General features: G+C 40.6%; 1 protein-coding gene across 1 annotated transcript in view; it reads left to right on the forward strand.

Annotated features, from left to right (window-relative positions):
* BBS4 (Bardet-Biedl syndrome 4) overlaps positions 1-14,189 on the forward strand; it is a 25,451-nt gene that overhangs the window by 2,706 nt on the left and 8,556 nt on the right. Inside the window, exons 2-7 of the mRNA XM_007461671.1 lie at positions 1,228-1,307; positions 3,283-3,346; positions 5,234-5,345; positions 6,315-6,387; positions 11,537-11,590; positions 13,655-13,782. Coding sequence (XP_007461733.1) covers positions 1,228-1,307; positions 3,283-3,346; positions 5,234-5,345; positions 6,315-6,387; positions 11,537-11,590; positions 13,655-13,782 — 511 coding nt within the window. The remainder of the gene's footprint in view (positions 1-1,227; positions 1,308-3,282; positions 3,347-5,233; positions 5,346-6,314; positions 6,388-11,536; positions 11,591-13,654; positions 13,783-14,189) is intronic.

The raw sequence follows: 14,189 nt of genomic DNA on the forward strand, positions 1-14,189 counted from the left end.
GGAAAGAGTAAGCAGCGTTCTTAATTTTTGTGATCCTGCAATGTTAATTCTGGGTCACAGTAAGCTTTTTTTCCTTCCCGTCATACTATGGACATATAAGTCTTGGGTTTTCCGTTGATATATCGCCTAAGGTTCTGGAACAGAGCGATTACAAATGATTACAAATCATTTTCCTTTCTTCCCCTGCTATACCCTTTCTTTTACATTTTTAAAAATCAGGGAGTACCCTGGTGGTCCAGTGGTTAAGACTCTGCGCTGCCACTGCAGGGGGTGCGAGTTCCATCTCTGGTCGGGGACTAAGATCCAGCGTGCTGTGTGGTGTGGCCAACAAAAAACAACAAAAAGAAAATGATTATTAAAACAGAACAAAACAAAACAGGGATTACCTCAAGCATGTATTAAAATGCATAAAAAAATACAAACACCTGTGTACTTACAGGCCAGATTTAATAAATAAATACACTTGGCCATGTATACTTTAGAGCTTTTAATTTTTTTGATAGATAAAGCATTTAACAGTTGAAATCTCCTTTTTATTGCTTCCTAATTCTACTCTTCCCTCTTCCTTCCTTGAGGTCACCACTGTTCTGAGGTTGGTGTGAATACTTGTCCTTTTTACCATAGAAAAATAATTTCTTAATGAATTTTTACCTGTATTTTAATTGAATTCAAAGGGATAGTAACTCAGGGTTTCTGTATCATGAATCATTTTCAGTGGCTCAAATATTTTTCTCCTTGTTGACTTCTCATTCCTGGGCAACAGTATAATGTTTCACATTTGAGCTATTGCTAAGACTGTGTTTAGCTATTTTTGGTCCTGTGATCTATCAGATGTGATATTAACTATGGTGTGTATATTTTGTTAGTAACACTCCTGAAATATCCTTTGGAACGTCATATTATTAACTTTCTAAAACCAAGGAGAGAGAGAGAGAGGAAAAGAGGGAAAGAATGATTCTGTTTTTCTCTTCAGGCAAGTTATCAGTTGAGAAAGTGACACTATAAATGACCAAAACTGAACAGAAGTATATATTCAATGTGTAATAGTAGGACAAGTATCTCTTAATTTAATAATCCACACATTTTTGATGCACTGTATTCTTATGATCAGCAGCATGAAGAATTTAATGTGATGTTACAGTATGCCTGTGGTTAGTTGAGGACAGTGCTCAAGGAGAAAACCTAACAATGACTGTGTTGTTTGTTTTGTCAAAATATGCTACCCAGCTCCAGAGTTTCCTATTTTGGAGAAGCAGAACTGGTTGATACATCTCCACTATATCCGGAAGGATTATGAAGCATGCAAGGTGAGAGGCCAATGGTAGAAAACGTGAGAGGCAGGCTTTGGTTAGGCAACTAACTGTGTCTGTCACTCAGAGTTTGTGTGACAGTTTAGCTCTCACTAAAAATGTATGAAATCTCATTTCTCTGCACTTTGTGTATTGGTTAGCTTTTGCTATGATAATGCTGCTTAAGAAACAATCTCAAAATGTCAGTGGCCTCTAACAACAGATACTTATTACTACTTATGGGCCTTCAGATTGGCTGTAGGTTGGCTGGGTTTGACCACAGGCTGTGGGTCAGGTTCAAGTGTGCTCCATGTGTCTTCTCATTTCAAGACCAGGCTGAAGGAGCAGCCACTCTCTGGGACTTGTTGGTCTCATGGTGGAGAGCAGATGTTCAATATGGCATAGTATTTAACTGTTTGATCTCTGGATAGGTGAAAAATGGTATTTCATTGAGTTTTATAATTCTCTTACTATGGTGAGCTTGGTCCTTTGTATATTTTAAAACCATTTGTATTTTCTCTAAACTGTATCTTTGGTAACTTACTATGTACAGTACATACTTGCTGGCAGAGAATAGTATCATCATGCAAAATATATCCCTGGTATTCTCGGTTTTTGGCATTCGGAGCTTTGTAATGCTTTTAAGGTTGTAGTTTTTATACCTGTGACATTTGTACCTATGACAGTGTAAAGAACTAGCAATGTTCCAGTATGGATCTTGAAAGATTTTTTTTTTATCTGTGATATTATCCTTTTCTTATTTCCCTTTTCCTTTATTGACCACTTTCTCGGTTTCCTTTTTTTTTTGGCTTCTCTTCTTTTGCTTTTTTCTTAAGAGTTGGGGCTATTTCTAGGTTCTGTCCTTGACTCCTTTCTCTGCTCATTCCACACACTTCTTCCTGATCTTAGAGATGCGTACTGAATGCTTCCCAGGCATTTCAAATTCATCTTTTCTGTAGCTGAATTTATCTTCTTCTTTCCAAACCTATTCCTTCTCCATTTCCCTGTCCTGGGGATAGGTACCATCATTCACCCAGCTGTCTGTGTCAGAATCCTCTGACCCACTTTCCCTAATATAATATAGATAATCATCAAGTTCTGGAGATCCTTCTCTTACTATCTCAAGACATTGTCCACTCCCCCCCGCCACGCCTTAGTTAATCCCTGTCATTTTTATTTAAATTAACCACAAGAGTTCTTATGCCAACATTGCCTCTAATCTTGCCTCCTTTCCATCTGTTTCCACGATGTTCCAAAAATGGAGCAAATAGAATCCGGTTACTTCCCACTTAAAATTTATCACGATTTTCCCGTTGCTCTCGACCTTTTTTAGCATGGCATTTGAAGCCCTTCTCTCTCTGACTCTCTGGGCCACCTCAGCTTTTCCTCCATCCCTTGCTAACACAGGATTTGAAACTGTTTACTACCCTGGAAAGCCTTCCCTGATTCTCCAGGTTAGAATCAGGTGATTGCCCCCTGAGCTGTATAGCTCCCTGGTCTTAGCCCATCATAGGACAAAGGTAGAGCCTGTACTTTGCTCATCAGAGAGCTCCTAGCATCTGTAATGGTGCATGGAAATCTTTTCATAGTTTTCTTAGCCTGCCTAGTTAGAGTGTAGATAGGAGTTGGTGAACTTTTTCTGTAAGGGGCCAGATGGTAAATATTTTAGGCTTTGCAGGCCACAGATAGTCTCTGTCTCATATACTTCATCTTCTCTTATTTTTTAATAACCCTTAAAAAATAAAAAAAACACTCTTAGCTTGAGACCTGTACAAAAATAGGCTGTGTGAGTCGGATTTGGCCTGTGGGCTGTACTTTGCTGACCCCTGTTCTAGGGGTCAAATAAATTTTAAAAATCCGAATGAACTACTTTATTAGTCATGATTAGTATCGTAGATTTCTTACATGTACTCCTTGTCCATGTTTACCTTTCCTTAAAAACACTTGAAGACACTTAACCACTACTCAGAAGTATTGTTTCTTTCTTTTTCAGGATGTTATCAAAGAACAGCTTCAGGAGACTCAGGGGTTATGTGAATATGCTATCTATGTCCAAGGTAAGACATATATTTCTTCTCTTCTTGCCAGAGAAATGCACACTCTGCCTAGGTTCTGGAAAAAGAGCAAACAACTTACAAAATACTTAAATTCAAGTAAATGTTCCACAAATCTCTTATTCAATATTACTGTTTTTTGAAATCAGAACATGACTATTGTGCTGGATTTGACCTCAGAAATGACTAGATCTCCTAAAAAAACTTGCTACTGTCCTTCACCCCTATTCTAGTTTCCAGCTAGTGTTTTTCAGAACAGTTGTTAGGGTCCCTGCCTCATGCAGCAGTTTCAGGTCCAGAAGAGGGTTTTGGAAGGGTTCCTTGTAGTCAAGCTAAAAGAGATGAGGAAAAGCTTGAGGATTTTTTGTAAGGTGAGTCAGGATGAAGGGAAGAAGCCTAGAGGTATACAGGATAAAACAGGATAAATGAAATTCATCAGAAATCAAGTATAGGAACCACTGACTGGAATTTTACTCTGTAGTGCCCAAAGTAGCATCCTTAGTTTTCCCAGGAACTATCTTTTTGACTCTTTGATGTAAATGAATAGTTTTGTTTACCACTCATTGTATTTGTAGTCTTCAGATTAATATATAATTTTCTGACATAATTGGTAAGATATTGACATATCTAGGACATCATGGCAAATAATGCTCTTTTTTTTAAAATAAATTATTTATTTGTTTTTATTTTTGGCTATATTGGGTCATTGTTGCTGTGTGTGGGCTTTTTCTAGTTGTGGCGAGCAGGGGCTACTCTTCGTTGCGGTGTGCGGGCTTCTCATTGCAGTGGCTTCTCTTGTTGCAGAGCACGGGCTCTAGGCGCACAGGCTTCAGTAGTTGTGGTGCGTGGGCTCAGTAGTTGTGGCTTGCAGGCTCTTGAGTGCAGGCTCAATAGTTGTGGCGCACGGGCATAATTGCTCCGTGGCGGCATGTGGGATCTTCCCGGGCCAAGGTTTGAACCCGTGTCCCCTGCATTGGCAGGTAGATTCTTAACTACTGCACCACCAGGGAAGCCCAAATAATGCTCTTTTATTCCCAATATCACAAGTTCCAGACTTATAGTGCCTAGTAATAGTTAAGCATGTAAATTCTTCTGAAAAATGATTATTCTGATTGGTTGCTGTACTGAAAACCAAGTCTGAAATATTACTGCATTCTTTGCCAGCATCTCCTTGTTGGACTTGAGTTATTGATTGCAGTTGCCCCATTTGGGTGTACTCTCTGAAAACTATCAGGTGGATGTCGGAATTATCATGATAAATAGAGCATCTGATAAGGAGCTGTAAGAATGTTCTTATAGTGAAGAGTTTGTGGGATAATTTACAAGGCACCCGATCATCTGCTTGGTGGAAGCTGGGAGTGGAGGAATAGGTAGATTCCAGATACCTTTAAAAAAAGGTTTTAGGGCTTCCCTGGTGGCGCAGTGGTTGAGAATCTGCCTGCCAATGCAGGGGACACGGGTTCGAGTCCTGGTCTGGGAGGATCCCACATGCCGTGGAGCAACTAGGCCCATGAGCCACAACTACTGAGCCTGCGCGTCTGGAGCCTGTGCTCCGCAACAAGAGATGCCGCGATAGTGAGAGGCCTGCGCACTGCGATGAAGAGTGCCTGCCACAACTAGAGAAAGCCCTCGCACAAAAACGAAGACCCAACACAGCCAAAAATAAATAAATAAATAAATAAATTTAAAAAAAAAAGGTTTTAGCTCATCAACACCTTTGCTGCTTGTTTCAATCCATCTGAAGTCATATCTGATTGTATTAGAGACACAATTATCCAAAGGATTTCTTTGATATGATTTCCTACCTCCCTCTCCTCCAATTTTTCAGATGTCAGGCTCCATTCTTCCTAGAACATGATTTTATTTTCTGTGTTTTCTCTTTCTTGGCAGCATTGATATTTCGCCTGGAAGGAAATATCCAAGAATCCCTAGAACTCTTTCAGACGTGTGCTGTTCTCAGCCCTCAGTCTGCTGATAACCTCAAGCAGGTGGCCAGATCTTTGTGAGTATTGGCAGCCTGGAGGCCCTAGGGCACTGACAGAGAACAATGTAAAGTGCATTCTCAGGCTGGAGCTGCTTCTGGCAGCCGGATACATAGAGGGAGGGTTGCTTAATGGGTATAATAGATTCACTTTGAAGAGTGTGGATTAATTTTGAAATTTGAGATAACTAGTATAAAGGAATTGAGTATTTCAAACACTGTATATTGTAGTTTGATGGGGGAACACCGATAATGTTTCTTATATAAATAGGAACATTTTGTGCCTCAAGTACCCTAATGTATTGGCAGCCCACGGAATTTTTCTCACCTACTGTTCCAACACTTAGCATAATACTAGATACACAGTAGGTTTTTAGTAAGTGTTTGTTGAGTGAATGCCCTGAAGGTTCCTGGATGCAGGCAACCTCCGTTGTCTTTATAAGCTGTTAAGTACTAATAGGTCTCCTACTCCAGAGTAGTAAAGTGTTCTTTGGAGTTCCCACTCTCACTTTCTTACCTATGTCGTCATTCATAACGTGCACTGTCTTTGCATAGAGGCTGATTTTCCCGTGTCTCCAGAATGATGATCCAGTATCAAGGAAAGAGACTTAGTTTGGGAGAGAAGGGCCTGTCCCTAATAGATCATGATGAAAAATTGTGGTAGTTTTTGTTTAACATGGTAATTAGTTTGACTTGTTTCTTTTTTGGTCTACATTTGTAGTACATTGTAGAAAATAAATTACAGAAGACTTTCACTAAAATTGGTGTAGAATGGGCCCAAGGCCTTGGAACCAACTCTGTTCCTACCAAGAGACCTTCTGCTGTTGGTGTGCAGCAGCCTCACTGGCTAAACCAGCACAGCCAGCTTACAGGGAAGAGGCGTCCCGAATTCTCTGCTGGCTGGAGCATGAGTCAGATGTGGGACTGGTGGGGTTATAGTCTCGTAAAAGCTTTGCGTTAATAATCACAGAAAATGTGTTTCTTCCCCAGATTTCTTTTGGGAAAACATAAAGCTGCCACTGAAGTATATAATGAAGCAGCTAAACTTAACCAGAAAGATTGGGTAAGTAGGGAACTTTGTTATTAATGACATGCTAATGGCTCCATTTATCATATGGCTATGTTTTGTTATTATTACTGAATTCTTACATGCCAAAACTGTATTTTATCCTCACACTTGATCGATGATGTGGCTGGGTATAAGATCAAAAATCATGTTTCCTCGTAACTCAGCAGACATTGCTGCCTAGTTTTCTGGCTGTCAGTGTTGTTGATGAGCAGTCTGTTACCAGTCTGATTCTTGCTGATAACCCCACCTTCCTCTCTAGAAGCTTTGAGGATTTTCTATCATTGGAGTTCTGAAATGTCAGTAATAGTTGTCTAGATGTGTTTCTTTTCTCTTTTATCCCCCTTATCTGTGGACATTCAGTTGGCTCTTCTCACTTTGAAGACCCTTGCCTTTCTTTGGGTCAGCAAGGTTTTTATGTTTTTGAGTAGTTCTTTGATTATTTTTTCCTCTCTATTGTCTCTTTGTATCACTTAGGGATTGTGTGTAACTGCAACAAAACATTTTATTAAACATTGGCTTTATAAATTAGGAGTTTATTTTTTTCTTATGAAACAGGAAATCCAGGTAAGTAGTTGCCGACATTGATTTGGTGGTCCAACGATGTCAATGCTGAGGCTTTTTCTTCATGGTTACAAGATGACTGCTGCAGCTCTAACATTACATCATCATTCTAGGTAGGGAGAAGGAGGAAGCAACAAAGAGAAAAGGACATAACCTTCATCAAGGAAGTATAATTTTCCCAGAAATCCCCAACAGACTTTCACTTACATCACACCAACTACCCCTTTTTTAAGGAAGGTTGGGAAATGTATTGTCACTATAAACAAAATTAGGGTTCTGTTGGTAAGGTAAACAGAGAGAGTGAATGTTAGGTAAATAACTAGCAGCATTTGCCACACTGTTTTCTACTCTATCAGACGTGTTCTGTACCTGTTCTACTTGTCTCCTAACTTGCTTCTCATATTTTCTACCTCCTTGCCTTTGCTGTACATTCAGAGACATTTCCTCAGTCTTATCTTCCAGATCATCACTTCTGTTTTTAGCTATATTCACATTCTGTTATTTAGCCTACCTGTTCAATATTTTTTATTTCAGTAATTATATTTTTAATTTCTAAGAACTTTGTCTTTTCTTGCAGCAGCCTCTCCATGTCTCTGACCCTTTGAAGTTCTCTTCTGCTTTCCACAATTATCTTTTTCTTCCTCTCTTTCATGCTATTGGTTTTTTTCAAAATATCTGATGATTCTTAGAAAGACGTATCTAAGAGTGAAGGATTAGATTGATTAGTAGAAAGAGCTAGCATGGGTTTTCCCTGCAGTTCTTATGGCATTATTATTATTTTTAAAAAATATTTATTCATTTGGTTGCACTGGGTCTTAGTTGCGGCAGGCGGGCTCCTTAGTTGCAGCTTGCCAGCTCCTTAGTTGCAGCACATGGCCTCCTTAGTTGTGGCATGCGAACTCTTAGTTGCGGCATGCACGTGGGATCTAGTTCCCTGACCAGGGATCAAACCCCAGCCCCCTGCATTGGGAGTGTGGAGTCTTAACCACTGTGCTACCAGGGAAGTCTCACAGCACTATTATTTTTGTCAGTCACTTTTCTTCTGCAGGTCTAAAGAGTGAGATGTTTAAGTATTTATGCCATTGAGTATTTTATAGCCAAAGGCCAAAGTAAAGCTACAGATAAAGGAAAATTGAGTTGCCGTTTCATTCACTTAGTCCTTCTTTCAACAAATGAACGTCTGTGTGCCAGGCACTGGGCTGCAGATGCAAAGATGGATTGGTGGTTTATGGAACAATCAACTAGAATAGGAAATACAGGAAGGAAGAGGAGCAAGTTTTGGGAGAGGGTGATGATAACAAATCAGAGTTAAGTCCTGTCTTTTAGAAGATTATGGACATGATGAATTGTACCTTCTGGTAGGATATCTAAATTGAGATGTATCCAATACATGGTGGATATAGAAATCTGAAACTCAAGTGTTGTGGGCTAGAGATACACATTTTGGAGTCAACAACTTAAAGGTGATAATTAAAACAATGAAATTGAATGAGCTCACTCTGCAGTGAGCTGAGGATGGAATCCTGGAAAAAACAGTTTGAAGGGCTGAGCTGAAGAGAAAATGAGCCCATAGATGGAGACAGAGAGGAAGTGAGACAGGAGAGCTCAGGGACAGGACAGGGGGAATGGAGAATGTCTTTCAGTTTGTCCAGTTGGTTGAAAGAGCTCATTTGGTATTACTGACTCACCTGGGATAACCAGTCCATTGGTGCCAGTAGAGGTGGTCATTCCCCAAACAGCCACTGTCTGCCCTACATGCTTCATGAGTGCCTGTGGCCTGTAGTAAACCTTGTAGCCCTACTTCCTTCGACTCATCAGGGTATTCCACAGTCTGGCCGCAGCAGGGGAATAATAATTCCTCCTGCCATGATCTCATTTGACTTGTGGAACAGCTGTTAAGTAGGGAGAATTTCCCGTATTGATAGATGAGGAAGCTGAGGCTTTGGGAGATGGAGTGACTTGCTGAAGGGCACACAGTGAGGTAGTGGCAGAACCAGAGCCAGAATTCAGGCCTAGAATCTAGGATTCCTCACTTTCAGCCTGTGATCTTTCCACTGTACCAATTGCCCTTGCAGGATGTCTGCTGCATCTTCTCACCCCATGAAAGACAGGATTTAACTCTGATTTGTTCTAGTTTCCTTTTCAAATTTCAGAAATTTTCTTGGTTGTCAGTTTGTTTAAGGCATATTGCTACTGCTTTCTCAAACAATATCTATGAGAAATGATTTAAAAAGGTTACGGGTTAGTTACCTTCCAGTACATTTAAAGGACAAGTAGGGCTACATTTCTCCTCTCCAGCTCCCTGTGTATATTCTTATAGGGTGAAGAAGTGGAAGGTATACAAGTTTTATTTAAAGAAATTTTTTTTTGGCTGAGCTGGGTCTTCGTTGCTGCTTGTGGGCTTTCTCTAGTTTTGGCGAGCAGGGGCTACTCTTTGTTGCGGTGCGTGGGCTTCTCATTGCAGTGGCTTCTTTTGTTGTGGAGCATGGGCTCTAGGCGCGCAGGTTTCAGTAATTGCAGCACGTGGGCTCAGTAGTTGCAGCATGCGGGCCCCAGAGCCCGCGGGCTTCAGTAGTTGCGGCACATGGGCTCAGTAGTTGCGGCTTGTGGGCTCTAGAACATGGGCTCAGTGGTTGTGGTGCACGGGCTTAGCTGCCCTGCGGCATGTGGGATCTTTCTGGACCAGGGATCGAACCCCTGTCCCCTGCATTGGCAGGCGGATTCTTAACCACTGGACCACCAGGGAAGTCTGGTATACAAGTTTTAGAGACAGGCCTGAGTTCAAATCCCAGTGCTTTGCAATGTGTGGAAATTATTTGGATTATGATTTTTTTAAAATAAATTTATTTATTTATGTATGTATGCATGCATGCTGAGCCGGGTCTTAGTTGCAGCATGTGGGATCTTCATTGCGGCATGCGGACTCTTAGTTGCAGCATGCATGTGGGATCTAGTTCCCTGACCAGGGATTGAACCCTGGCCCTCTGCATTGGGAGTGCCGAGTCTAACCCACTGGACCACCAGGGAAGTCCCTGGATTGTGATTGAAGAAAAAAAATTTTTTTGTAATGTGAGACATTCATCAGAAATTTGAACATGATTCAGTATCAGCAGTTACTAATTTTTTTTCAAGTATGATAATGGTATTGTGGGTAGCTTAAAAAAAAAGAGATCTTATCCTTTAGAAATACATACTGAAATATTTGTGGATAAAATGTGATACTATCTGGTATTTGCTTACAAAAGTAGTGGGAGAGATGGGGGGGTATGGATTGGATGATTGTTGGAGCAGGATGATGAGTACATGGTGATTCTGTCTACATTTATATATGGTTGAAATTCTTTAAGATTTAGAACTAAGAAAAAGAAATCCCAGTGCTGATACTTTTTGTCCTAAGTTAGGCAAACTACTTAACTTCTCTGAGCTTCCATTTTCTTACCTCTGAAATCAGAATTGTCATGCTTATGTTGCAGATTTGCTGGGAAGATTAATGTATATGAAAAACATCTGGCATAGAATCACTGATTGTTATTTTGTTGTTGTTATGTTAGGGAACTTGGAGAACATTAAACCAGTTGTTGTCTCTGAGCCCTATAAGGTTCATGTTTCTTCCGAGAGGGACACTTCTGGGTCTGAATGTGCTTCTCCACCTCCCCACTACTAACGAGATGGTCCTTACTGTTTCCCAGGAGCAGTTTTCTCACCCTTGCGTTTTCCTTTCTCTAAAGCTGCCTTAAATAAAGGGAGGTTTATTATAAGGGAGTTCAAGAGATTTTACAGAATACAAGGTCAGGAAATACAGATTGGTCTTGCAGTGAACTAGAACTGGAAAGATGTCAGCAACCAAGGTAGCTTCTCTGCATTTCTGCTTGATTTATTTTCTTTCTGTAGATCAGAGGTTGGCAAATTTTTTTTTGTAAAGGGCAGGTTAGTAAATATTTTAAGCTTTGTGGATTTATACAGTCTTTGTTGCAGCTACTTGACTCTGAAGTTCTAGTGTGAAAGAACTGTAGACGATGCATAACAAGCGGTCGTGGCTGTGTTCCAATACAACTTGATTTGCAGAAAAAGGCAGAGGATGGATTTGGCCCATGGGCCAGAGTTTGCTGACCTGTGCTGTAGTCTTCTGAAGATTGGCTCCAATTACATCTATGTATTCCATCTTAGTGGCCTCCAGATGGCGCTGTCAGACCCCAAGTCCATACCACCTAGTGAATTCCTAGATTCCTAGGAAAAGGACTCTGACTGACACACACACACCTCCTTAGGGTTGGAGAAGGGGCTGTGGTAGTCCCTTCTGAGAAGAGGGGACAAAGGGTTTGTTCAGTGAGCAGCTCTTAGAGGAAAAAAGGTGTATGAATGGGCTGGGCATGCACCCCAAGGTACTAAATAGGCCCAGGAAGATCACTGGTTTATTCTGCTTTTCTCTCTTATAATCTGTTTAAGATTCAAGTAAAAAATTAACCATAGTGCATGTTTTAAAGTTTAAATTTTGCCAAGCAGTAATCTCTAGACGCCTGTTGTTTCACTCTAATAGTTACTGTGGAACTTAGTAAGTTGTTTTCCTTTCTTTTGTGTGTAGGAGATCTGTCATAACCTAGGAGTTTGCTACATTTACCTGAAACAGTTGGACAAGGTAATTTATAGAAATGGTGGTGGTGGCTGAGGGGTTGGCTGGGGATTTCACTGAGGGTACACTTGTTACAGAGGTGCCATTGCTCATTTTGTATTATTCCTACTGCTTGCCGAGATTTTTAGAAGTAAAAATTGAAACTGCCATATACATTTATCCCCATTTTTATTCTCGTTTTTCACTAGTCATCTGTTTTTTTGTTTGTTTGTTTTGTTTTTTTCTGCTTTTAACAAGAAAGTGACAAATTCTAGAAATATTATTAGGGAGTGGCAATCTAATTGCTTTCTTCCTCTCTTCTTATTTTCCACCCCCTAGTTTAATTTTCCAGAATGGAAACACAAATGTTCAATAAAACTTAGATATCAAAAAGTGGACCTGTAAGTCTTAAAAGTGTAATTATGACCTTGTGAGCTATCTTATGCTCCAGTGGCAACTGATTTTAGTTTTCAAGGTCATTGGAAATGACTTTTTTTTTTTTTTTTTTTTTTTTTTTTGTGGGTCCGGGGGCCTCTCACTGTTGTGGCCTCTCCTGTTGCGGAGCACAGGCTCCGGACGCGCAGGCTCAGCGGCCAAAGCTCACGGACCCAGCCACTCTGCGGCATGTGGGATCTTCCCGGACCGGGGCACGAACCCGTGTCCCCTGCATCGGCAGGCGGACTCTCAACCACTGCACCACCAGGGAAGCCCGGAAATGAATTTTTAATCTTAAATAGATTTGATTTCTGAGAGTCTGTTTTTAAGGTTATTTTCCGTGTGAGATTTTTGTTTCATTTTTATATTTCATTGTGATTAGGCTGTAGTGCCTAAGGCTCTTACATCAGATAAAACATTTGCGCTTACCCTGGTACTCAGATAAGGGAAAAAATGTATATATCTTAATTGAGGGATAGACCAAATTATAGAGAACTCTAAAAGTTAATGATAGTGGGGTTGGGTAGAGTTTCCTTCATAAAGCTCCCACTTAGTGATTATGAAGTTTTATTCTCCTTTCTCCAGTGCTGACAGGACTGAGCATCTGAATTAATTGATAACCATTTGACAGTGTTTAATATATATCAATTTGTAAACCGATACAACCTAATCAGTCCCTCAGGGGTATGAAAAAAAACCTGTACATCAGCAGTTGAGGTATGAGAATAACTTTTGCTCCTGTGAGATATATAAAAATAAAGAATACCTATATCTATGTAAATAAAATATACATATTTAGTGGGTCCCTTAGATTTTCTGGGCAGATCTAGATCTTCAATGTTACATATTTGGCTAGGACCTTTCTCTCTTCAGAGGATATTTCAAGCATCTACAAGGAAGTGATTAGGATGGGTATTTATGGCAGAAACTGAAGGGTGAATACTCAGTTGAACTGAGTAAGTACATATCTATTCACAGGATTATTCTGAGCCCAGGGAGAGGTGGAATTGGTTTTTGGTCAGACCCGTATGGAGGAGAAGCATTATATTTAGATTTTACTATAAAGCCTACAGGCTAAGCAAATACAGTACCTGGCATTTATAGAAGTACTTGTTGAATCAGTGAAGGACTAAACGAAGCCCTTTTCATCATCTACGAGGACATAAGCTCTTGTGTTAGCTCTGGTATACTAGTACCTAGAGCAACAGGCACTCGATGAATACATGTTGAATGAATAAATGAGGATTCATTCATTCATCAAAATATTGGTGAGGAAAATGAGGTCCACGCTGGGGAAGGGTGTGCCTTTGGTCAGCGGTGCAGCTGGGGTCGAGTTTGGGGCAGACCATGATATCCCTTTTGACTTACGAAATATGAGTCATGGGTGTGAATATCAAAAAGCAGAAAACACTCAAAAAGTTTAATCATCTGTACAAGCCTCCCAAGTGGCTCTAGAGGCAGACACTCCATGTTGCTAGCTGTCCTATGAGCAAGCACGGTTTGGGTATGTTTTAGTTTTTTGGGTAGTGAGGCATTTGCTGAAATGTGATATTCCTACATTAGTATAGCAGGAGCTCTGTCTTTACATTAGCCATACAAGGTCATTGTCCTTTCACGGTAGTGATCTGGTTCTCTTTACTCTGTCAATCTTGTTAGGCACAAGACCAGTTGCACAATGCCCTACATCTTAACAGGCATGATATGACTTACATAATGCTGGGCAAGATCCACTTGCTGGAGGGAGACTTGGACAAGGCCATCGAAATCTACAAGAAAGCAGTGGAGTAAGTGTGTCTGTTCCTTTAGAGCAGCGAGAAACTAAAACAAAAATGGGAGCAGACATGAACTCCCAAGTCTAAGAGAACACGTGTGACTGTTACACATTGTGAGTTGTAGGAGCCAGAGTTACTGTTAAGCTAAGGTTTAGAGCTCCCGATTGTTTAAATAAGGAAGACAGACATGTTTCTCACCCATCAGTGTGGCTGGTCTAGCCTAGCTGGGCAGCTTTGCTCCACAAGATCAATCTGGGATCCAGGTTCCTTCCATGTTCCTTCCTCATCATTCCTTAGGTTGTTGCCTTCACCTGCATGGTTGCAGCTGACTTACTGTAGCATCTGTGCTCCAGGCTGTGGTCGGGGGAGGGGGTATAGGAAGCTAAGTACTGAATAAATAGGAAGTTGCACACATCATT

The sequence above is a fragment of the Lipotes vexillifer genome, unplaced genomic scaffold, assembly GCF_000442215.2.
Source record: "Lipotes vexillifer unplaced genomic scaffold, Lipotes_vexillifer_v1.1 scaffold962, whole genome shotgun sequence".
Lineage (NCBI taxonomy): Eukaryota > Metazoa > Chordata > Mammalia > Artiodactyla > Lipotidae > Lipotes > Lipotes vexillifer.